General features: G+C 41.8%; 1 protein-coding gene across 1 annotated transcript in view; it reads left to right on the top strand.

The window, feature by feature from the left end:
• The window catches only part of LOC145411622 (glutamate receptor 1-like), an 863,839-nt gene that overhangs the window by 355,881 nt on the left and 486,908 nt on the right, over positions 1–21,050 (top strand). Inside the window, exon 3 of the mRNA XM_080281630.1 lies at positions 5,158–5,285. Within this exon, the coding sequence (XP_080137756.1) occupies positions 5,158–5,285 (128 nt within the window). The remainder of the gene's footprint in view (positions 1–5,157; positions 5,286–21,050) is intronic.

Genomic DNA, 21,050 nt, shown 5'->3' with positions numbered 1-21,050 from the left:
AAGAGGAGGAAGGGGAGAAGGCAAGTGAGGAAAAATAAGAGGCAATAGATAGTGCCAACATTTCCATGAGAGTACAAATTGTCTCCACACCGCCACTGTACACTGATATATGGAAGGGACCATACATCTTGTACAAGTTGCCATAATGGTCAATGAACATACCAAAACATGGGGTACCAAAAGATGTGTGCTTATATTTTCGTTTTTGACACCAATAATGCATCTTTGAAATCCTAAGTTAAAAAGTGAGAAAAGGGTGTTTAGGGGACTTTGATAAGAGGAATAATTGTACAAAGTTTCAAGTGAACTAAGAAAGAAATTAAGGAATGGCACCAAACTGAACAGTGTGTGAGGAAGAAAAAAGAAATTGAGCAAGTAATGTATGGTCTCCCGTCTTAACATGAAGACTATACGCACGAGGAGAGAGAGAGAGAGAGAGAGAGAGAGAGAAGTTTATGCATCTCGTTCATGGCAAGATGAGAGAGAGAGAGAGAGAGAGAGAGAGAGAGAGAGAGAGAGAGAGAGAGAGAAGTTTATACATCTCGTTCATGGCAAGATGAGAGAGAGAGAGAGAGAGAGAGAGAGAGAAGTTTATACATCTCGTTCATGGCAAGATGAGAGAGAGAGAGAGAGAGAGAGAGAGAGAGAGAAGTTTATGCATCTCGTTCATGGCAAGATGAGAGAGAGAGAGAGAGAGAGAGAGAGAGAGAGAGAATTTTATGCATCTCGTTCATGGCAAGATGAGAGAGAGAGAGAGAGAGAGAGAGAGAGGGGATCGTTAGGGAAAAGAAATTTACAACAAAAATAATAGTACAAATGTAATGACCATATTTCATCGGTTATGGCATTATAAGATACATTCACACAAAACGTGTGTGTGTGGGTGTATGTATGTATGTGTGTGTGTGTGTGTGTGTGTGTGTGTGTGTGTGCGTGTGTGTGTGTGTGTGTGTGTGTGTGTGTGTGTGTCATTGGCTGTGATGTGGCATATGGGTGTGAAGTTATGGTAATTCATATTTCCTATTTGTTCAGTGCGAAGACTTCGCCAAAAGCCAGTTTTTGCAATAATTGTAATGCAGTAGATGATATAAAAGTCTGTTTTTTTTTTCCGTATCATTGCTTACTGCACTTTGTACTGTGGCATGTAGGCTGTGTGTGTCACAGTTAGGTCATAAATGACCATCAACAATTAGAATCTTTCCTGCACCTTCGTTATGTCAGTTTTAATATTTGGACCTTAGCTTTTAATTCTCTCACTCATATGGTGTATTGTAATATTTTACTAAAATAGGCACTGAACTAAATTACTTTGCTTTGAAAAGCGACTGTTGGGAAGAGGTTGGTGAAGGTTGTATCTACCCTCTCCTGTTTGTTAATTCCCTCGTAAATTATATAAATCCTTCTGTAGATAGCAAGAAAATGCTCAGCAACACGTCGTCGGGCTGAAAGGGCTAGAAGGTTGTTATAGATGCAGGAAGTCGGGGTATCCAACGTGACAAATTGGCTCTGTGGCTGAACTTTGGTGTGGGATCTGTGGCTGGCACGAAGTTTGTCTATTACCGGCGAAGGAAGAAGGGTGCCAGAGACGGATGGCCAGATGGGGTATAACTGACAGGGGGTGAAATGGGTAGAGACAGATATCGATAGTGAGTATATTGACTTTTTTTATGGCAAATATATATATATATATATATATATATATATATATATATATATATATATATATATATATATATATATATATCGGTTTATCTAACTATCTAACTACCAATCTGTATCCCTTGAAGTCTCGTGACGAATGTTCTTCGATCGTTCTTGTTATCTCCAGACAATTTTAGTGAGTTGAATGGAGAAAGTCGTACCACAGGGGAGTTCTTCATTGGCCATTTCGATATGACAGATCATTAATATGTTTAATATACTCGTCTGGTGGCAGCAAGAATATAGCACACTGCATGTTATCTGACTGAAGGGGAAATATATAGCATAATTTGCATCTGCTATCGCCACCCAGAGTCCCGTGAACCTGCTCAGTGCGAAGCTGTGCCTCGCTGTCAACATGTAAGCGGTAAAACAAAAACAGGTATAGACCCTGCCAACAGTGCCTGTCCTACAGTACTGACAGTTTTGTCTTGATGTGGAAGGAAAATACCAAAAAAAAAAAAAAAAAAAAGAGCAGTCTGAGAATTAAATACAGAACTTTGAGAGAACTGGATGAATGTAAAGAGAAGCGCAAAATAAAAGACCACAAGACAAATGTATAGGAGTACAAGAATATAAGAGTAAGATGTCGTGCGGCGTTCGCAGTGTGTTCCTGAATTTTCGCTGCAACCGAAGCAACCATCAATAATGCTACCATCAACTACACGATTTCAATACCTCCACCTCGCCGTATTGGCACCTTCCAACGTAGTACAGGGAGGGGGTAGGTGTGGGGGTGGGGGTAGGGGAGTTAAGTAAGGAGAAGAGGGAAGGAATGTGGATGGAAAAGGAGTGTTGTGGGTTAATTAGAGGAAGGAGAGGAATAAGAGTTAGGAAGGACGTGGGGATAAAGAAGGGGGGTTGGAGAGAGGAGGGAGGCGAAGAAAAGTTCCTTGCTTCCTCACAAGGAGTTCTTCTGACACAGTCGCTTGCTTCATATTTATTTGATAGCATTACATTACAGCAGTGTAGTACTTATGTAGCACAGTAGTGAGAGAGAGAGTTTGTGATGAAAGTACTTGTGTTCATAATGACTGTTTGAAAAACTTGTTTATCAGTATCCTCATGATTTCATTAAGGCCACTGTGGACCATTTTAATTCAGAACTGAGAATTTTGAAAAAGCAGGTGTTTTCGTAGGAAAGGGTTTGCCTGACCAGAGGACGGTTTTAATCCTGTAACAGCCAGATAAGTTTTTCAAGATAGTGTAAAGAATTTCGTGAGGATTAAATAGTGTTGCTGATTGAGTAAATCAGGTGTAAAAGAAAAATGTTTGTCACGTAACTCCTACAATTTGTCAAGGTATGAGGTGGAAGAGAGCGTGGGGGTGACCGATCTAGTCGAAGGAGGGAAGGAGGGAGAAGAGAATAGTTTGGAAGTAGGAGAAGTTGCTGTGAAGGGAAGGAGGCTGGAGTGGGTTATGTGTGGGTGGGGGGTGATGCAAGAGACGGGGAGATGAAGCGAGAAATTGTGGAGGATTGAGAAAGGATTACCTAATCCACCTTTAATCCAATAATGTACGTTATCTCTTATTCTTGCTGCCACCAGATGATTTTATTTAGCTATGAAGAGGTTTATCCAAATGAAGGGACTGATGTTGGCTTCATTAATCCCTTCACTACAAGAGGTCTCCCCAACGTTGAATAAAGTCCATTAATGGTAGAAAAAACAAAGCAAAAAATTCCATCATTAGGTTCAAGGGGTTAAGGAGTCTGAAGGTAAGGGGGTATTTAGAGAGGTGGGTTTGGAGGGAGTTGGAGAAAAGGTAAGGAGGTTCGAATGATGAGATGAGAGGGGTGGGGGGGGGTGAGAGGTGGTACCTAGGGGGGGAAGTGTAAATATGGAGAAGAGAGAGAAACAGTGAATGGTGGCGGGAGGAAGGGTATATACATATATATATATATTTTTTATGTGTCCGACTCTAAGCATAGGCTTCACAGCCTGCTATCAAGGCCCAGCAGTCCTCCTATATACCATACACCTCTACATGTCACCACTTCGGCGCTAACACCCACCGTCCATATTGAATACATGCTAGGGCTGTTTCATACAGGACTGGTGTATTGGTATTAGCGGGGGTATTTTTACGACATGTCGGAGGGTCTCCTGGTAGATCAGTAAAGCCTGATTTAGTGAAATTCAAATCCTTAAACTGTTCCCTGCCCCAGTCGGGATTCGAACCTGGGTCCGTTAGGACTGCAGGCCACCTCTCAACCGATTGAGCCACCGTGTTCATAGAGTACGTATACTATTAGCGAAAGCTGAGGTTAATGTAAGCTGACGTTAAGTCTTTCTGCGTTGAAAAGGCTAAATACACTGCGTCTGACAGACTGCTAACTGAATTAAGACTCTCTTGGTCAAGTATTAGGGCCTAGTATTCTATGCCAACTAACTTCAGACCATGTTATTCAGATAAATTGTTACAGGAGCCAGAGAGTGTCAATATGCCACATTTATCAATCTACCGCCCTAGTATGCCATTGCAGCTAACATTAGACGATTTCATTCAGCTAGCAGGGGTTACATGAACCTGAGATTGTTGTAACTTTGACCATTATTTCTTTGAGGGTCCGGATACTGCAAATGAGTGGAGACCGAATGACCAGGCATAGAGCGTTTGCTTCAAAATCAAGCAGACCGAATGAGGAAATTGGCAAGGAATTGATACGAGGTTAAACGGGCACACATGAGAGAGAGAGAGAGAAAGAAAGAGAGAGAGAGAGAGAGAGAGAGAGAGAGAGAGAGAGAGAGAGAAAGTCTCTGAATGGATGAGGTATGATATTGCTAGATGTGTTTGTATCATCAATATTTGCACGTAAATACCTAAAGAAGGAAAATGGAATATTGGGTGGTATTGTAATCGGCTTTGGAGACTCGGTAATACTACTTCCACAGCGCTATCTTGTGCACATTGGATTTTAATATTCTCTTGAATGTTGCTCTTGCCAACTCTATCAATATTAGAACGATAAGAATAACGGGCTACAAGGGAATGTGAAGGTGTAACATGTAACACTGGACGCAAAAGAAGAGGGACTACGTAACCTGCTGTTCGACTATGACTCAGAATTGAATGATTATACAATTACGTGCTTTTGATATGGATGGTAGGATGAGATATTCAGGTTTGTGTGTATCTTCGTTACTGTTTTCACGTAGTCCCTGATGTAGTTTAGGTCTTGTATTGGTCAGTGCAAGAGTGTATTCGTCCATTTTTAAGATGGCTTTCTGATCTATTTATTTCACTAATTCTGTCCCTTAATCTTGCTTTCTATTTCCTCGGTTTCTGAACCGTGCCTCTCATCATTCATGGGTGGAAAACTGATGGTAACCATGCTGCTTTTGATGTTGCTGCTGCGGCTGCCGCTGCCGCTAATGATGATAATGGTGATGATGATGAAAAATCGTGATTAACTAATTCACACTTCCTAATCATTTTTCCTTTCTTCCTCCACAGTCTGCCGTCAGTTGTCGCGACCTGTGTGGGCGATGGTGGGGTCTGTACAGCCTGATAGTTTCGACACTCTTCACTCTTACGCCAACACCTTCCAGATGCCATTCGTTACCCCATGGTTCCCAGAAAATGTGAGTACCTGTAAGATATTGATTTGTGTTTTATTATGTTTACGCATTTCTTTCAGAGTTGGGGATGGGAACGTGAAAGCACATAGTGAGTGGGATATGAGGAGCATGAGAGGAATGTTAAAAAAGTGAAGCAGGGAAAAGAGAAGGAAGCCAGAGCAAACTATGAATACGAAGGAACGAGAGAAAGAGAATAAGGAGGAAAACGAAAAGCAATAAAAACGAGACATTGAAGGGAGAGACAGAGCGAGCAACGGTGGAGGAGGAGGGGAAAGAGGAGGAGCCCTTCAAGTACATACGCCATATTCACCAAGGATCTAAGCTAATTTCTACTACACTAAACAATTCTTATAAGGATTCAATATACTCATGAAACATTCTGCTTAGTCATTTTTTATACTACCAGAACTCGATGGAGTCCATGGGATTCCCGCAGGGACTATCTGGCCTATTGTATATCAAACACTGGAGTGCTGTTCAGTGTGCTGGGGAGAAAAGGGATCTGATTTCTTTCTAGTAAATTCTGGAGACAGACAGGGATGTGTTCTACCTCCTCACTGATCAACATAGTCATGAATTAGGTACTGGGATTGACTGCTAATCAGTATCACTGCCGAGTACCAACTGACTATTTTAAGGTTATTGGCCTTGACTCTGCTGATGATGCAATTATCCTAGAGAGCCACTGGGACACTTCTTAATGTTCTCAAGAGTGCAAAAGCAGTTGGAACTAGAATGGCAATCAGCAGAGCGCATACCTCCGCCAACGACTTATCTCGCAATGTGAAAGTGAAAAAAAAAAAAAAAAAAAAATCTTGGATCCGCACCCTTATCCGGGTTCGCACCAAAATTTAATGGAGTGTATTCTTGGCCAAGGACCATTCTTCTACCAAGTTTCGTGGAAATCTGTTCTGTAGTTTTTGTGTAATCTTCCTCACAAACCAACCAACCAACCAACCAACCAACAAACGGACAGGTGTGAAAACATAATCTTTGCGGAGGTAATAAGGGTCTCCTTATTAAGAGCAAGGTCCAGTACAATTTGCTCAGGCATATAGAGAGGACATACAAGTCTTGGAAAGTTTCATTTATCTTGGTAGTGTGATCCCTAACAAAGGTAGGTTGGATGATGAGACGCCTCATCGCTCTGGTCTGGCCATGGTGCCATTTCGAGCAACTGACGTTGTCGATATTTGTGTTGAAAGATGAAAATCCGCATCTTCAGTTCGCTGGTTTTTGCAGGCTTACCTTATGACTGTGAGACATGAACGCTTTATAGTACACTCGAGTGGCAGGTTGATGCCATGGGTACCAAGTGTCTTTGCAAGATCATGGGATATCGCTGGTACAACAAGCCGTGTAACGAGTGATTAGTCGATGAGGCTTACTGGAGGCCTATTGCTGACATATTATGAGAATGCCAACTCAAGCTATATGGACACTTGAGGCGTTCCCCTGAGGTTTATTAAGCCAACAAGGTGATATCTCAAAGAATCAACTGGAGTGAAGACCAGGGGGAAAGCTGCGAAACTCATGGCTTGAACAAGTAGATCGTTTCCGTCTGGAGATACTCTGGAAGAGGGGGTGGGGAAGAGTGGGTACCCAAAGGCCGGTACAGAGGGTCCATGTGGGTGGAACCGGGAGGTTAGTGAGGCTATGCCCCCCCCCCCCCAGGCGTTCGCTCCGAGAGTAAGCGAGTATTTTTCACAACATTCACTCTAGTATAGTTTTAAAGCACTTCATCGCCTTTCTGCCCTATGATAAAAGCACTGACAATCAATCATTCAAGTAACTAAAGCTGAAGATATATATATATATATATATATATATATATATATATATATATATATATATATATATATATATATATATATATATATATATATATATATATATATATATATATATATATATATATATATATATATATATATATATATATATATATATATATATATATATATATATATATATATATATATATATATATATATATATATATATATATATATATATATATATATATATATATATATATATATATATATATATATATATATATATATATATATATATATATATATATATATATATATATATATATATATTTATTTATATACATATGGCCTTTTTAATCATTTACACAATTTGTGTGTAAGACTGTTTGATTGCTTGTATAATTTTTTTTTTCTTTGCTCATACATTTTCCAAGTACTTCACACAATCAGTTTCCTTCCTTGAAAACCCTTGTCCTTCCCCAGCCAATTCCATAGTTATATCCTTAACTCATGACAGGCACCGTACCATATACTTGTATTTTTCTTATTACATTGAGAAGACAAGTATCCTTTGATTTTTACACACTTCTCTTTCCCTTTTGCCTTTGTATAGGGGAACCGTAATACCCGATTCCTAATCCTCCGGGTCTCTGCCTTCCTACAAGGTCAGTCTGCACCCTCCATATTTACGGTATTCTGCAACTACTTCTCTTGCATATCTCAACATATCCCCACACCATTCACCAATTCCTGGGACTTTCCTCATTTGACTTTCATTATTGTATAAGATACCTACATCCTACTGATAGTGGCAGGAGATGGCGAACATCATCCACTCATTTAGTGTAATGCTGCCTACTTGTTTCTTCATAATTATCATTCAATCTCTTTGTCTCTCCCCTCATCCTGTTCCTCCCTTTCCTCCTTGTTGCTTTTTAATACTATTCTTTCCACTTCAGGTGGCTCTACGCTCAGTGACAAGCCTATTGATGTACGTCATGTAACTCAGGAAACCATATTCAGTGCTGAGTGGTAACCATAAACCATGTCATAGGGTGATGTGGAGCCTTTCATGGTGCCGATGCAAGATGGGTGAAGAGACGCAAATGCGATGTCCATCCAGAAACCAACATTCCACACTTTTTCCCATGCCTTGCTGTAGCAGGGTGATGTCAACCGCAAGGGGACATTAGTCCATTTAATCCGACAGCCATACAAAGGCAGCTGCATGCATGCAGTTGACGAGTCTTCTCGACCAGACAGACCAGGACTGATCAACTTCGACAACATGCTACTGATCTCTTCTTACCTTTTCGTCTGTCTAATTCCCCAGCAACTTGTACTTGCGAAACTTTATACTCATGAATTTCCTAGAATGCGCTCTCTCTCTCTCTCTCTCTCTCTCTCTCTCTCTCTCTCTCTCTCACACACACAACCTTCTCCCATTTTTCTCTCTCACCCCGCCATTAGTTCCCATATCACCCTGTCTTACTTTTTTTACCTCCTTCCAAAACCGTTTCTTACCGTCCCATTGTTTACACTCATACTTCTTCCAAACTCCCCATTCAGTCTTTCTTACCGTTTCTTACTAGTCTTTTCACCTCTTTTCTCACAAAAGAGCACACTTTCCCATCTCTCCATACCTCCCAGTCATCTGCTTCCCATCCAGTCACTGTACTGTATATTTTCTTTTCTTCCACACCTCGTTTCATCTTCTCATTCCAAAATGCTGTATTTCTTCACTGACTTACGTCTTCTCTTCACTTAACACACTATCCTACATACTGAATGCCTTCCACCCCCTCCAGCTGCTTTAAATCATATCTACAAACACCCAGCCGCTCCTCCACTTCAGTCTTGATTTTGCTTTCTTTTTTTTCCTTTTTTTTTTCCCTTCTGCAGCGCAAACTTTCTCGATGCAAAAACTGCATCCTCCTGTCTTTCGCTATCTCTGTTCACCCAGCACTTTTGTACCTTTGTCTTAGACACTGCGATGGAATGATCAGATCATACACTCCCCCAACCTCCATGCATTCTCGTGTCCAACACAGATTTTATTCGATCACACACACACACACACACACACACACACACACACACACACACACACACACACACACATTCATTTCACCACCCAACGCCCTCATCATCTGCCATGTGTATCTGCGAATCATTTTGTGCCAGATAAAGGTGGCTGTTGCTACGTTTTTCACTACACAAATGCATTTCCGTTCGAAAAATATACCTATCTATCTATTGCCAGATGCCTTATCCCGTAAGGGTGGCCACAAACAAATCGCCTCCATGTCGCCCTGTCCCCCTCCATTTCACTGCCCTGCTTTCAGCTCACACCCCCCTCTCAAATATACCTCTCCATTCCATCCCTCCATCTCATCCTTGGCCTCCCCTTCCCTCTCCCCCCCTTCACCTCACTCGCATACACTCTCCTCGTCAGTCTCTCACTATCCACCCTCTCCACATGGCCAAACCACCTCAAAGTGCTTCTCCTAAAGCTTCCTATCACATCCACATCCACACCACAACGCTCTTTCACATCCTCATTTGTCATACACTCTCTCCATGTGACTCCACATGCTTCTCTCAAATAACTCATGCCCACTGCTCTCACTCTAGACTTCTGTTCCTCCAGCAAGGTCCAAGTTTCACTTCCATACGTTAGAGTTGGTATGACAATACTGTCATGTAGTAATTTTTTCACTTCCATGCTCACTTCTCTTTTTCTTATCACTGCTTTCAAAGAACCAGCAACTTTTCTTCCTAGTTGTACCCATTCAAGCACTTTACCCTCCAAGCTTCCATCCTTACTCATGACACTACCCAAATACTTAAACATACTCACATTTTCTGTTTCCTCCAAATCCAACCTCAGTGTACATTCACTGACTTCACATCTCTCGAAGAAAATTTTAAGGAAAGATATTATTTGTTGTTATATGGTAAAAAAAAAAATCGCCTGTTTGTTGCCCGATGGCTAACATATTTTTGGGTCCAAACTAGTGGTCAACGCCCTTGAGCTCCCCTCCTCCTCGGCCCTTTTTAGCCTTTTCTGCCCTCTTCCCCTGTCAGCCATTTCTCTCCCGTAGCTCTCCTGTGTTCTCTTTTACTCCCTTAGTTCCTTCCCCCCGCCCCCAAAGTTAGGTCGCTTTTGACACCATTTTCTCCCCGCTCAGACCCCTCAGGTTCCTTATCAGATCAGCTTTGTTTCCATTCCCCCTCAGTTCCTTTTCCACTCAGCCCCCCTCCCTTTCCCCAGCTCCCATCTGCCCCCTCAGCTCCATCCAGCCCCGCACTTCCCCTTACCCTTCCAACACCCTGCCAGACGAATCTTTCACAATATCTCTGGTCCCCTTTCCCAACCCCATTTCAGGTCCCCTCCCCCTTCAATTTCATTAGTTTTCACACCTATCCCTTCCCTAATCCTCCGTTGTTCCCTCTTATTAGCCTGTCACATCATCTCACTTGTTCCCCCTCACTCCCTGATCTATCCCGTCTCATCGTTGTCCTCCCCAGCACGACCCCCAGAATAGATCAGACTGACGAAGACTTAGCATAAGAAATGTAATTATATGGTCCTCTTCAGGAAAGCCAAATGAACATGCTTGGTTGTGTTATCGTATTACTAAAAACCTGCTTACCACCCATGTTTCACTTTGCTTGCCGTGGCGGATGCACGCTCAAGAAGAACTGTGAATAGATCACCAATAATATTCCCTATATTGTAAATACCATTGCAGGTATTAGCTAGAAGCCTAAAATCATTAATAATGAATATATTTTAATGAAGTTTTTACAGCTACTAACGACCGAACAAAGGACATGGTACGGATTGCGGCATGGAATGCAAGGGGTGTAAATGATGAGGTGAAAGAGAGATTGTCCAGGTGCTTGAGGGTGCGAAAGTGGATGTATGTGGATTAACTGAAACTAAATGGAGAGGTGAGAGTCTGAGAGAATGGGATTATGGAAGGGGTATATGCACGGGAGTGGGTGGGAATATGAGGGCAAAAGAAAGAGTGTATATTGCTGTGTGCAAGAGATGGAAGAAGAATATCAAAGAGTATCGATCAGTTGGCTCAAGAATTTTGTGGGTAAGATTGAAAGTTGGACTACAAATGCAGGAGTTTGTGTGTGTGTGTGTATGTGCCAATGCAAGATTGTGCAAGCAGAGTGAAAGAAGAGTTCTGGACAAATGTGGAAGCATGCATGGAGAAGTTTGAGAGGAGAGAGAGAGTGTTTTTTGTTGGAGATATAAACGGAAAAGTAGGGAATGTGAAGGTAAATGGAATAGTGGGTCAGTGGGGTGTGCATAAAAGTGATTGAGAATGGCAGTGCTCTAGTGGACATTTGTGCCGGGAGGGTATTCGTGATAGCCAGTACCCTCTTCAGACAATATGATCTACAGGCATACATGGCAAGTGATGAGAAAGTTGGGTGGTGAACTGAATGAACGGACAGCAATGATTGATTATGTGTGTGTGGATGAAAGAATGAGAAGGTGTGTAATGGATGCAAGGGCATATAGAGGCTGGGGGAGAGGACTTTCTGACAACCACTTGGTGGTGGTGAAAGTCAAGGTTGAAATGAAGTGGAGGAATAGAAGAAGGGAAGGATATGAGTGTAAAGCTGGGAATTTTATCCCCACAATCCGGTTGACACCAGTGTAACGGTAAGAATTTTTACTATCCCCACCGTTATTGTTCATCCAGTGTAATGCTAGATATTTTATCCCACCGGTTGACACCGGGTGATTTATCCCACCAGTATACTTCAGTCAGTGTAATGACGGATATATTTATATTCTTACCTGTTGTTGGTACTGGTTAACTTACTCATGGATAATTCAGGTGGTACTCGACTTAGTATAGTAAATGGTAAATATTTAAGAAAAGAAAAGAATTGTGGTAGCGTTTGTAATTTTTTGGCTGAGCTTAGATTTAATCAGTATCACAGGTGGTCGTCGTTCCCTCAGCGAAGGAATCTCGAATTGAAAGGGGAGTGAATAGGCTTGAGGACTTAATTCCCTTGATTAGGTACACTAAGAAAATAAGAAAAGATATATACTTTACTCTAATAATTTTATGCTAATTTCCACAAAACATTTTTAATTACATGACCCTTTGTAGTATGAGAGATTGTACATTAAGACCATGGTTTGGATGATCATTCCTCTAACATTATTACCAGGCGAAACAATTTGATACATACCAACGATATATGAGGTTATTGTACTTTACTTTCTTTTTGTCAGTTGCTCTTGGGCTCAACAATAGCCTCAAGACAGGGATCTTTTTATGAGCATGGGCTATCTTTTCGGGCTGGCATAGCCTCGAACCAATAAGAATGATTACTCGTGTTCATTTTCATCCATATAATATACTCTCATCATGTAATTCTCTAGAATCCAATATCGGTTCAGGACTATTTACAGTTCAGAATCATCATTGCTATATAATCACTAAAAATGCATAATCACTCGGGCTGGTTTAGCCTCGAGGAATAATAAAAAAAAAAACATAATCACTAAGAATTCGTAATCACTCGGGCTTGTTTAGCCTTGAGGTACTATTCAGACATTGTATAAGCACTAAGAATACATAATCACTCGGGCTTGTTTAGCCTCGAGGTTCATTTCAAAAATTACATCATTGCTCACAGGCGCTAAGTTCCCTTCCACGCTCCGAACTTCCTAACCTTAGTTACAAGAAAGAAAACGGTTAATGGTTTTGAATTTCGTTCTTCCATTACCAGATTACATCACTTCCAAATGTCTATTTTCTTATTTACAAAATAATATTCACTTGATAGATCAATAATAATATTACAATTACATTTGGTTTATATAATAATTCATGGATGGTGTAATGTGTGTATGCTCAAGTCTTTGGACAATACTATGGGAAGGTCTCATATTCACACGGACGTCACCGGAGTCTGAGGACTGAACGAACATCCATTATATACGACGTCTGGGCCTCGAGTGTCTACGTTAAATTTTCAACAATATTACTTCATATAGTCCATGACAAGTAAGGATTAAACAAAGAAAAAGAGGGGGGGAGAAGGAGAAATGTAGACGACTCACCTGAACGAACGTCCATTATATACGACATCTGGGCCTCGAGTGAGCTCGCTAGCGACACCACTGCTAAGTCAAATGAGGTGGTGTTTTTGAAATATGGTGCGTTTCAATTCTCTTTACAATTTATTTAGCAGTGTACCCATGACGCCAGGACTTTTGATTGAACTGGGGAAAATTTGGGATTTATTCCATACTTACTTTAGATACTGATTCTATCACTATTTCACTTTGAATTTTAAGGCACCTCATGCCATCTAGTGACGGCCAAGACAAATGGGACCTTTAAATCCTCACAAATGACATTATTTAGGCCTTTTGGACTGTTAATCTTACATATTTGGGTTCTAGCAGCTTCATTAGTAAACATTTCACAACTAGGTTACGGAAAGAATTGTATATTCATCATTATTCTGTTTAAGGTTTAAACTCGGCACCCAATAGCGACGCACAAAGGAAGAGGAAAAGCTGCTCGCATCTGCTATTCATTACTTGACCAGACGAGGAATTCCCATAGCTCAACATCCACAATTACATCACCCACTGCATAGATATAGAGATACATACATATAAAAATAGAGTTAGCCCTATATTAATCATTAACATATGAATTACTACTTAGGATAGGAATTTATAGACTAATATTCAGGTTACACCCTATCTAACTTAAAAATTACAGTACTTCTAAACACATACATGAATATCAAATGTGTGGCACTACAGGAGGAAGTAGTTCTAACAAGGAAGGTGGAAAGGTTACAAGATGAAGGATAAAAGGCAGAATATAGGAGACAGTGGAGGAGCGATTGGGTAAATATGATTTGGAGCAGATGGAGGATGTAGAAGGTGTGTGCGAGATATTCACAGAAGAAATCTGTGCAGTATGTGAGGTGGGGTGTGGGATGAAGAGAAGATGAAACGGGGTGCGAGGAACAGCACATTGAAATGAAGAGGCGAGACAGGCTGTGGCACAAAAAAAGAAAGCATGCAGTGAGTGGGTGAGAAACAGGGGTGTGGAAGAAGTTGAAAGACAGGAGAGTTATATGTCGAGAGGAAGAGAGAGATGAAAAGCTTAGTAAGAGAGATTAAGAAGAGAGTGGATGAGGAATTTGGAAGGAATTTGAGAGTACAGTGGAGGAAATGTAAGAAAATGTTCTGGAAAGAGGTAAAGAGAGTTTGACAGGGAGTTAAAGAAGCTAGTTGTGGAGTGAAAGATAAAAATGGTAGATTACTAATGGCGAAGGGAGAAAAAATGAGCAGATGGAGAGAACACGGTAAGGCATTGTTGAACATAAAGAATGAAAGTAATGCGAGTGTAAGTGGTTGGGGAATGGCTGGGAGAAGGAGGGATGTGAGAAGAGAGGAAGAAATCAGTAGGATTTGATTTGATTTGATTAATTTTTTACGCCTGCAGGCAGCAAACCTAGTACAGTGCCATGCGGCCATATGGGAGGTGAGTACAGGGGAACTTGTGCCACGCAGGACACGCTGTCTAGCTACAACAAATTAACGCCCACCAAAGTGTGGATGATGCATGAGAATAACATCTAATTTATCATCTTCCAACAAATGTTTACAAGTGTCCACTAATGTGAGTCCGTGTGGTATTAAATCAGAGACAAGTGGACATTGCAGGCAATAATGGTAAGGGTATTGGCATTGGCTGTGTCACTCGGCTTACAGGAGGAGAAATGAGGTGTGTTGCCCACCCCAGCCACCTGCCACACAGGTCAGTAGCCCAGTCTGAGGCGGGTACACCCCACATTATGTCAGCGAACCATAAGACCACTGCAATGATATCTATGGGGACGAGAAAGAAAGTGGTCATAATTTTGGATGGATGCACTGTGAGCTCTCGCAGCACTTCTGCGGTGGAGAATAGGGGAGTGGGCTGCTCTGTGTATTATCTGCCTGTAGCAAATGGGGGAGGCATTAGTAGCATCCACAGCAGGCGGATCCAGTCCATAGGTAGTTCTTGCAAGGAGGTCAGCGGTGTTGTTGGCTGTGAGACCAATATTAGAGGGAATCCACAGAAAGTGCACGATCAGCGAACAATCACGGACAGTGGCCAATTGATGGAGTATGTGTGTAACAAGGTGTTGATATGCAGCCCTGGGAGAAGAGACGGCATGGAGGGCCAGCTGTATGGAAGTTATGGAAGCAATGAAGAAAGTCAAAATGGGGAAAGCCCCAGGAATTGTTGGAGTTTGTGGTGAAATGCTGAAGCATGGGGGAGAGATAGTAATAGAATGGATGTGGAAGATATGCAGATCGGCCTGGGAGGAATGTAAAGTCCCACAGGATTGGAAATCAGGTATAATTATTCCCTTGTACAAAAGAAAAGGGGAAAAAGAGGTGTGGTAATCATAGGGGCATTTCTCTTCTTAGCATAATAGGAAAGTATAAGGTAGGACACTTATTGACAGAGTTAGGGAAATAACAGAGGAACAGGAGAAGAACAGGGAGGTTTTAGGAAGGGAAGAGATTGTGTAGATCAGATATTCATTCTTAGGCCTTTAATGGAAAGGTTTCTAGAGAAGGGAAAGCAGCTGTATCCAGCCTTAACCCCTTAACCACTGGGCATCATTTTCGTGACACTTGGGAGCAAGGGATCATATTGCGGGGCATAACTTTTGTAATTCTGTGTTATTTTGAATTCGCCCAGGCTTTCAAGTGGTGGCTTGTATCATCTATCAGTACTACCAGTGTCCAGCTATACTCAGTTCTGCTAATGTCATCTGCACTCCCATCCACCGTTGATAATTTAGCCATTTTTCCCCCTGTCCTTGACTCCCCTCCTTACCTCCCCTCCGTTACCCTCTCCTCCCACCTGTCCAGCGCGCTGCGCTACACAAATCCTGGAAGGATTTTTCCACTCATTTTATCCATTGAAATGTGCCCTATGCCCTATTTTTATACATAATAATATATAAAAGAAAGAGAGAAGATAAATGATACCGCCATATGCCTGGAATGGGATAATTATTACATGGCAACACCCCACGTGCACTCGTTCGCTAATTTTCCCTGTTTATTTACCCTTGAAATATGCTGCATGACCTATTCTTGTAACAAAAATATATAAGAAAGGAAGGGAGAAGCCTAAGAGATATTTTCATTCACCTGGAACTACCTAATTTAATATGTATTGTCTAGATTTCCTGCCAATCAATTTATAGCATATAAATTAGCAGCTGTCACCATGCTGACGTTGTCAACCCTTCCCTGCCCCTAGGCCACATCATTCAGTTTACTGTCGTCTTTGAAGGCGAGGTTATGTCCGATTCGCGCCTCCCTGTGACCTTTACCCCCACTAAACCTCATGTGAGAAGGGGTAAAGGGCTAAGTGACTCTGCTGTGGAACGTGAACTGGGTAATATATCAATGATAATGAAGGACAGTGACTACGATCTTTCTGATGATTCTAAAATAGTACAAGTGGAAATGTAAATAATGTGTAAATAGCAAGTGAAAGCAGTGAATGTAAATATAACTGAACAATGGAAAATAGTTTTATAAGTTACTGCAAGTGACAGTGCATAACATAGTGTAAATAAAATATAAATGTAAATAATGTAAATAAAATAGAGAATGTAAATAGAAATGTAAATGAGTAGTAATATAAGAATACGAGTACAAATACTTGGAGTAATGAAAGTGAAAGTGAAAGCTTTGCTCTAGCATGTATAAATACTTGGAGTAATGAAAGCGAAAGTGAAAACTTTCACTCTCTACGCTAGTTTACTGAATGAGAAAGTAAATGCCTGGAGTGTAAATAAACTACCTGGTACTAGTACTGAAAGAAACTTATGGATAAATACCGTATATATAAATAGGTGTAATAAAGTGCTAGGAACATAAAGTGTGAGTGTGTTTATGAATAATAAATGACAGCTCCGCCTCAGAATACCATCGGGGAACAAGCCTGAGTGGAAAGCTCGTATGCGCTCGTAGTTTACTTTGCTTTCACAGTTTTTTTTTTATTTTTGGAATATGGATTCCAAACGACTTGAATTCATAGAATAGTGTTTGTATTTATAATATCAGGCAGTGATAACCTACCCCCCTGGGGTAGTTTTTTTTTTCTTTTTTCTTTTTTCAAGAATACTCCCCCAGTATCCCTGCTTGTCGTAAAAGGCGACTAAAAGGGTTGGCGGAGGGTTAGTGCCTCTCCCCGGAAAACAACCAACTAAAAAAACAAACAAGAAGCCTCGAACAAGGACTGACCTAACGATGACGACCTAGGACCGGACAAAGGACTTGGTAATGGCTACATGGAATGTAAGAGGAGCGAATGATGAGGTGAAAGAGAGATTGTCCAGGTGCTTGAGGGTGCGAAAGTGGATGTATGTGGAATAACTGAAACAAAATGGAGAGGAGAAAGTGTGAGAGAATGGGAGTATGGATGGGGTATATATGCAGGAGTAAGTGAGAATGAGAGGGCAAAGGAAGGAGTATGTATAGTTGTGAGTAAAAGATGGAAGAAGAGAATAAGACAGTATGGATCAGTTGGGTCAAGGATAGTGTGGGTAAAAGTTGAAAGCTGGAATACAAATGTGGGCGATTGTGTGTGTGTATGTGCCAACGCAAGATCGTGCTAGCAGAGTGAGAGAAGAGTTCTGGACAAATGTGGAAGTGTGCATGGAAAAGTTTGGAAGGAATGAGAGAGTGTTTTTGATCGGTGATGTGAATGGTAAAGTAGGGAATGTGAAGGTGGATGGAATAGTTGGTGAGTTGGGTGTGCCTGCTGAGATAGATGAGAATGGCAGTGCGTTAGTGGACATTTGTGCTGGGAAGGGGTTGATGACAGCCAATACCCTCTTCAGGCATAAAATGATCCACAGATATACATGGCGAGTGATGAGAAGGGTGGGTGGTGAACTGAATGAAAGGAAGGCAATGATTGATTATGTGTGTGTGGATGATAGGATGCGAAGATGTGTAATGGATGCAAGAGCTTATAGAGGTTGGGGGAGTGGACTTTCTGACCACTACTTGGTGGTGGCCAGAATTAGGATCCAAGAAAGATGGAGGAATAGAAGAAGGGAAAGACGAGAGGAAAGAGTAGTTGCAAGGAGAGTGGAAAGGTTACAAGAGGATGAGAAAAAGGCAGAGTATAAGAGAGAAGTGGAGGAACGATTGTGCAAATATGAATTGGAGCAGATGGGAGACATGGAAGGTGTGTGCAGGATATTTACAGAAGAAATATGTGCAACATGTGATGTGGTGTGTGGGAGGAAGAGAAGACGGAAGGGGGTGCAAGGAACAGCGTGGTGGACTGAAGAGGTGAGACAGGCTGTGGCACAAAAGAAGAAAGCATACAATGAATAGATGAGAAATAGGGGCGTGGAAGAAGTTGAGAGGCGGAAGAGAGAATTATAAGTAGAAAGAAAGAGAGAGGTGAAAACATTAGTAAGAGAGAGTAAGAGGAGAGTGGATGAGGAATTTGAAAGGAATTTGAGTGTAAAGTGGAGGGGCTAAGAAAATGTTCTGGAAAGAGGTGAAGAGAGTAAGACAGGGTGGAAGTGAGGTTAGCAAGGGAGTGAAAGATAAAAATGGTAGATTACTAGTGGAGAAGGGAGAAAAAGTGAGCAGATGGAAAGAACACTTTAAGGAATTGTTGAACATAGAGGATGGAAGTAATGCGAGTATAAGTGGCTGGGGAATGGCTGGGAGAAGGAGGGAGGTGAGAAGACAGGAAGAAATCAGTAGGATAGAAGTTGTGGAAGCAATGAAGAAAGTTAAATTGGGGAAAGCCCCAGGAATTGATGGAGTATGTGGTGAAATGCTGAAGCATGGGGGAGAGATAGTAGTAGAATGGATGTTGAAGATGTGCAGATTGGCCAGGGAGGAAGGTAGAGTCCCGGAGGATTGGAAGTCAGGTATAATTATTCCCTTGTACAAAGGGAAAGGGGAAAAAGAAGTGTGTGTAAATCATAGGGGCATTTGTCTTCTTAGTATAATAGGAAAAGTGTATGGTAGAATACTTATTGACAGAGTTAGAGAAAGAACAGAGGAATTAGTTGGAGAAGAACAGGGAGGCTTTAGGAAGGGAAGAGGTTGTGCAGATCAGATGTTCATTCTTAGATCTTTAGTGGAAAAGTTTCTAGAGAAGGGAAAGAAGTTGAATGCAGCTTAATTGGATTTGGAGAAAGCATATGACAGGGTGGATAGACATGGATTGTGGAAAGTATTAAGAATATATGGAGTAGATGGGAAGTTGTCAATTGAATGCTGTGAAGGGTATGTATGATGGTGCTAAGGCTCCAGTGCGTGTGTATGGTGAACTAAGTGAATTTTTCTCTTTGAAGGTTGGGTTGAAACAGGGATGTGTCATGTCTCCATGGTTGTTCAATCTGTACATGGATGGGGTAATAAAAGAGGTACAAGGTAGGGTAGTGGATGTTGGAGTGGCCCTGGTGAGAGAGGACAGTGCTTGGAAACTCCCTGTACTGTTGTTTGCAGATGATACTGTGTTGTTGAGTGAAGACGAAGGGGAGCTGCAAGGCTTGGTGGATGAGTTTGGGAGAGTGTGTAAGAAACGGAATCTAAAAGTGAATGTAGGGAAGAGTAAAGTGATGGTCTTTGAGAGAGGTGAAGTCAGTGAATGTACAGCGAGGTTGGATGGTGAGGAAATGGAAAATGTGAGTACGTTTAAGTACTTGGGTAGTGTGATGAGTAAGGATGGAGGTTTGGAGGATGAAGTACTTGAAAGGGTACAGCAGGGAAGAAAGGTTGCTGGTTCTTTGAAAGCAGTGATAAGAAACAGGGAAATGAGCATGGAAATGAAAAAGTTACTACATGACAGTATTGTGATACCAACTCTAACGTATGGAAGTGAAGCTTGAACGTTGTTGGAAGGACACAAGAGTGAGAGCAGTGGAAATGAGTTATTTAAGAGGAGCCTGTGGAGTCACATGGAGAGACAGGCTGACGAATGAGGATATAGAGGAGCGTTGTAGTGTGGATGTGGATGTGATAGGAAGCGTTATGAGGAACACACTGAAGCGGTTTGGCCATGTGGAGAGGATGGAGGGTGAGAGACTGACGAAGAGAGTGTATGTGAGTGAGGTGGAGGGAGGAAGAGGGAGGGGGAGGCCGAGGATGAGATGGAGGGATGGGGTGGAGAGGTATATGAGAGAGGGGTGTGTGAGTTGGGAGCAGGGCAGTGAAATGGCGGGGGACAGGGCGACGTGGAGGCGATTTGTTTGTGGCCACCCCAAAAGGGATTGAGGCGTCTGGCAATAGATGTAGATAGATAACCATATTATGGGGTATCGGGAAGTGTAAAGTGGAGACTTCGTTACCCAAATTCAGAAGTCTTCACAGGGCCTACGGTAGGCGATGAAGACTCAACAAACATCCCATGGGAAAGCTGAAGGTATGTGCCATAGGCTTATTTAATTACAATATTCTAGGACTAATAACTGATTTTTGGCAAATAATTTTACAAAGTCAGTTGGAGCGAGATTATCCCCACAGGACACGCACGGCAAACTTCCGACATCCCCGCGGTTAAGGGGTTAATGGAGTTGGAGAAAGCATATGACAGGGTGGATAGACAATCTATCTATCTATCTATAGCCCGACGCCCTAATCCCACAAAGGGTGGCCGCAGACAAACGCCTCCAAGTCGCTCTGTCACCCACCATTTGATTACCCTCCCCCCAGCTCACCCCCCCCCTCCCTCATATACCTCTCAACTCCATCCCTCCACCTCATTCTCGGTGTACCCCTCCCTCTCCCTCCCTCCACCTCACCTACATATACTCTCTTAGTCTTTCATTCTCCATTCTCTCCACATGTCCAAACCACCTCAGTGTATTTCTCCTAATCTTCTCAACCACATCCACATCCACTCCACAACGTTCCTTCACTTCTTCATTCGTCAAC

Source organism: Coenobita brevimanus, chromosome 90 (genome assembly GCF_032717465.1).
Source record: "Coenobita brevimanus isolate Jiangsu-jjx chromosome 90, ASM3271746v2, whole genome shotgun sequence".
NCBI classification, from domain to species: domain Eukaryota; kingdom Metazoa; phylum Arthropoda; class Malacostraca; order Decapoda; family Coenobitidae; genus Coenobita; species Coenobita brevimanus.
The sequence above is the reverse complement of the archived record's forward strand: the minus strand, read 5'-3'. Positions and strand labels throughout refer to the sequence as shown.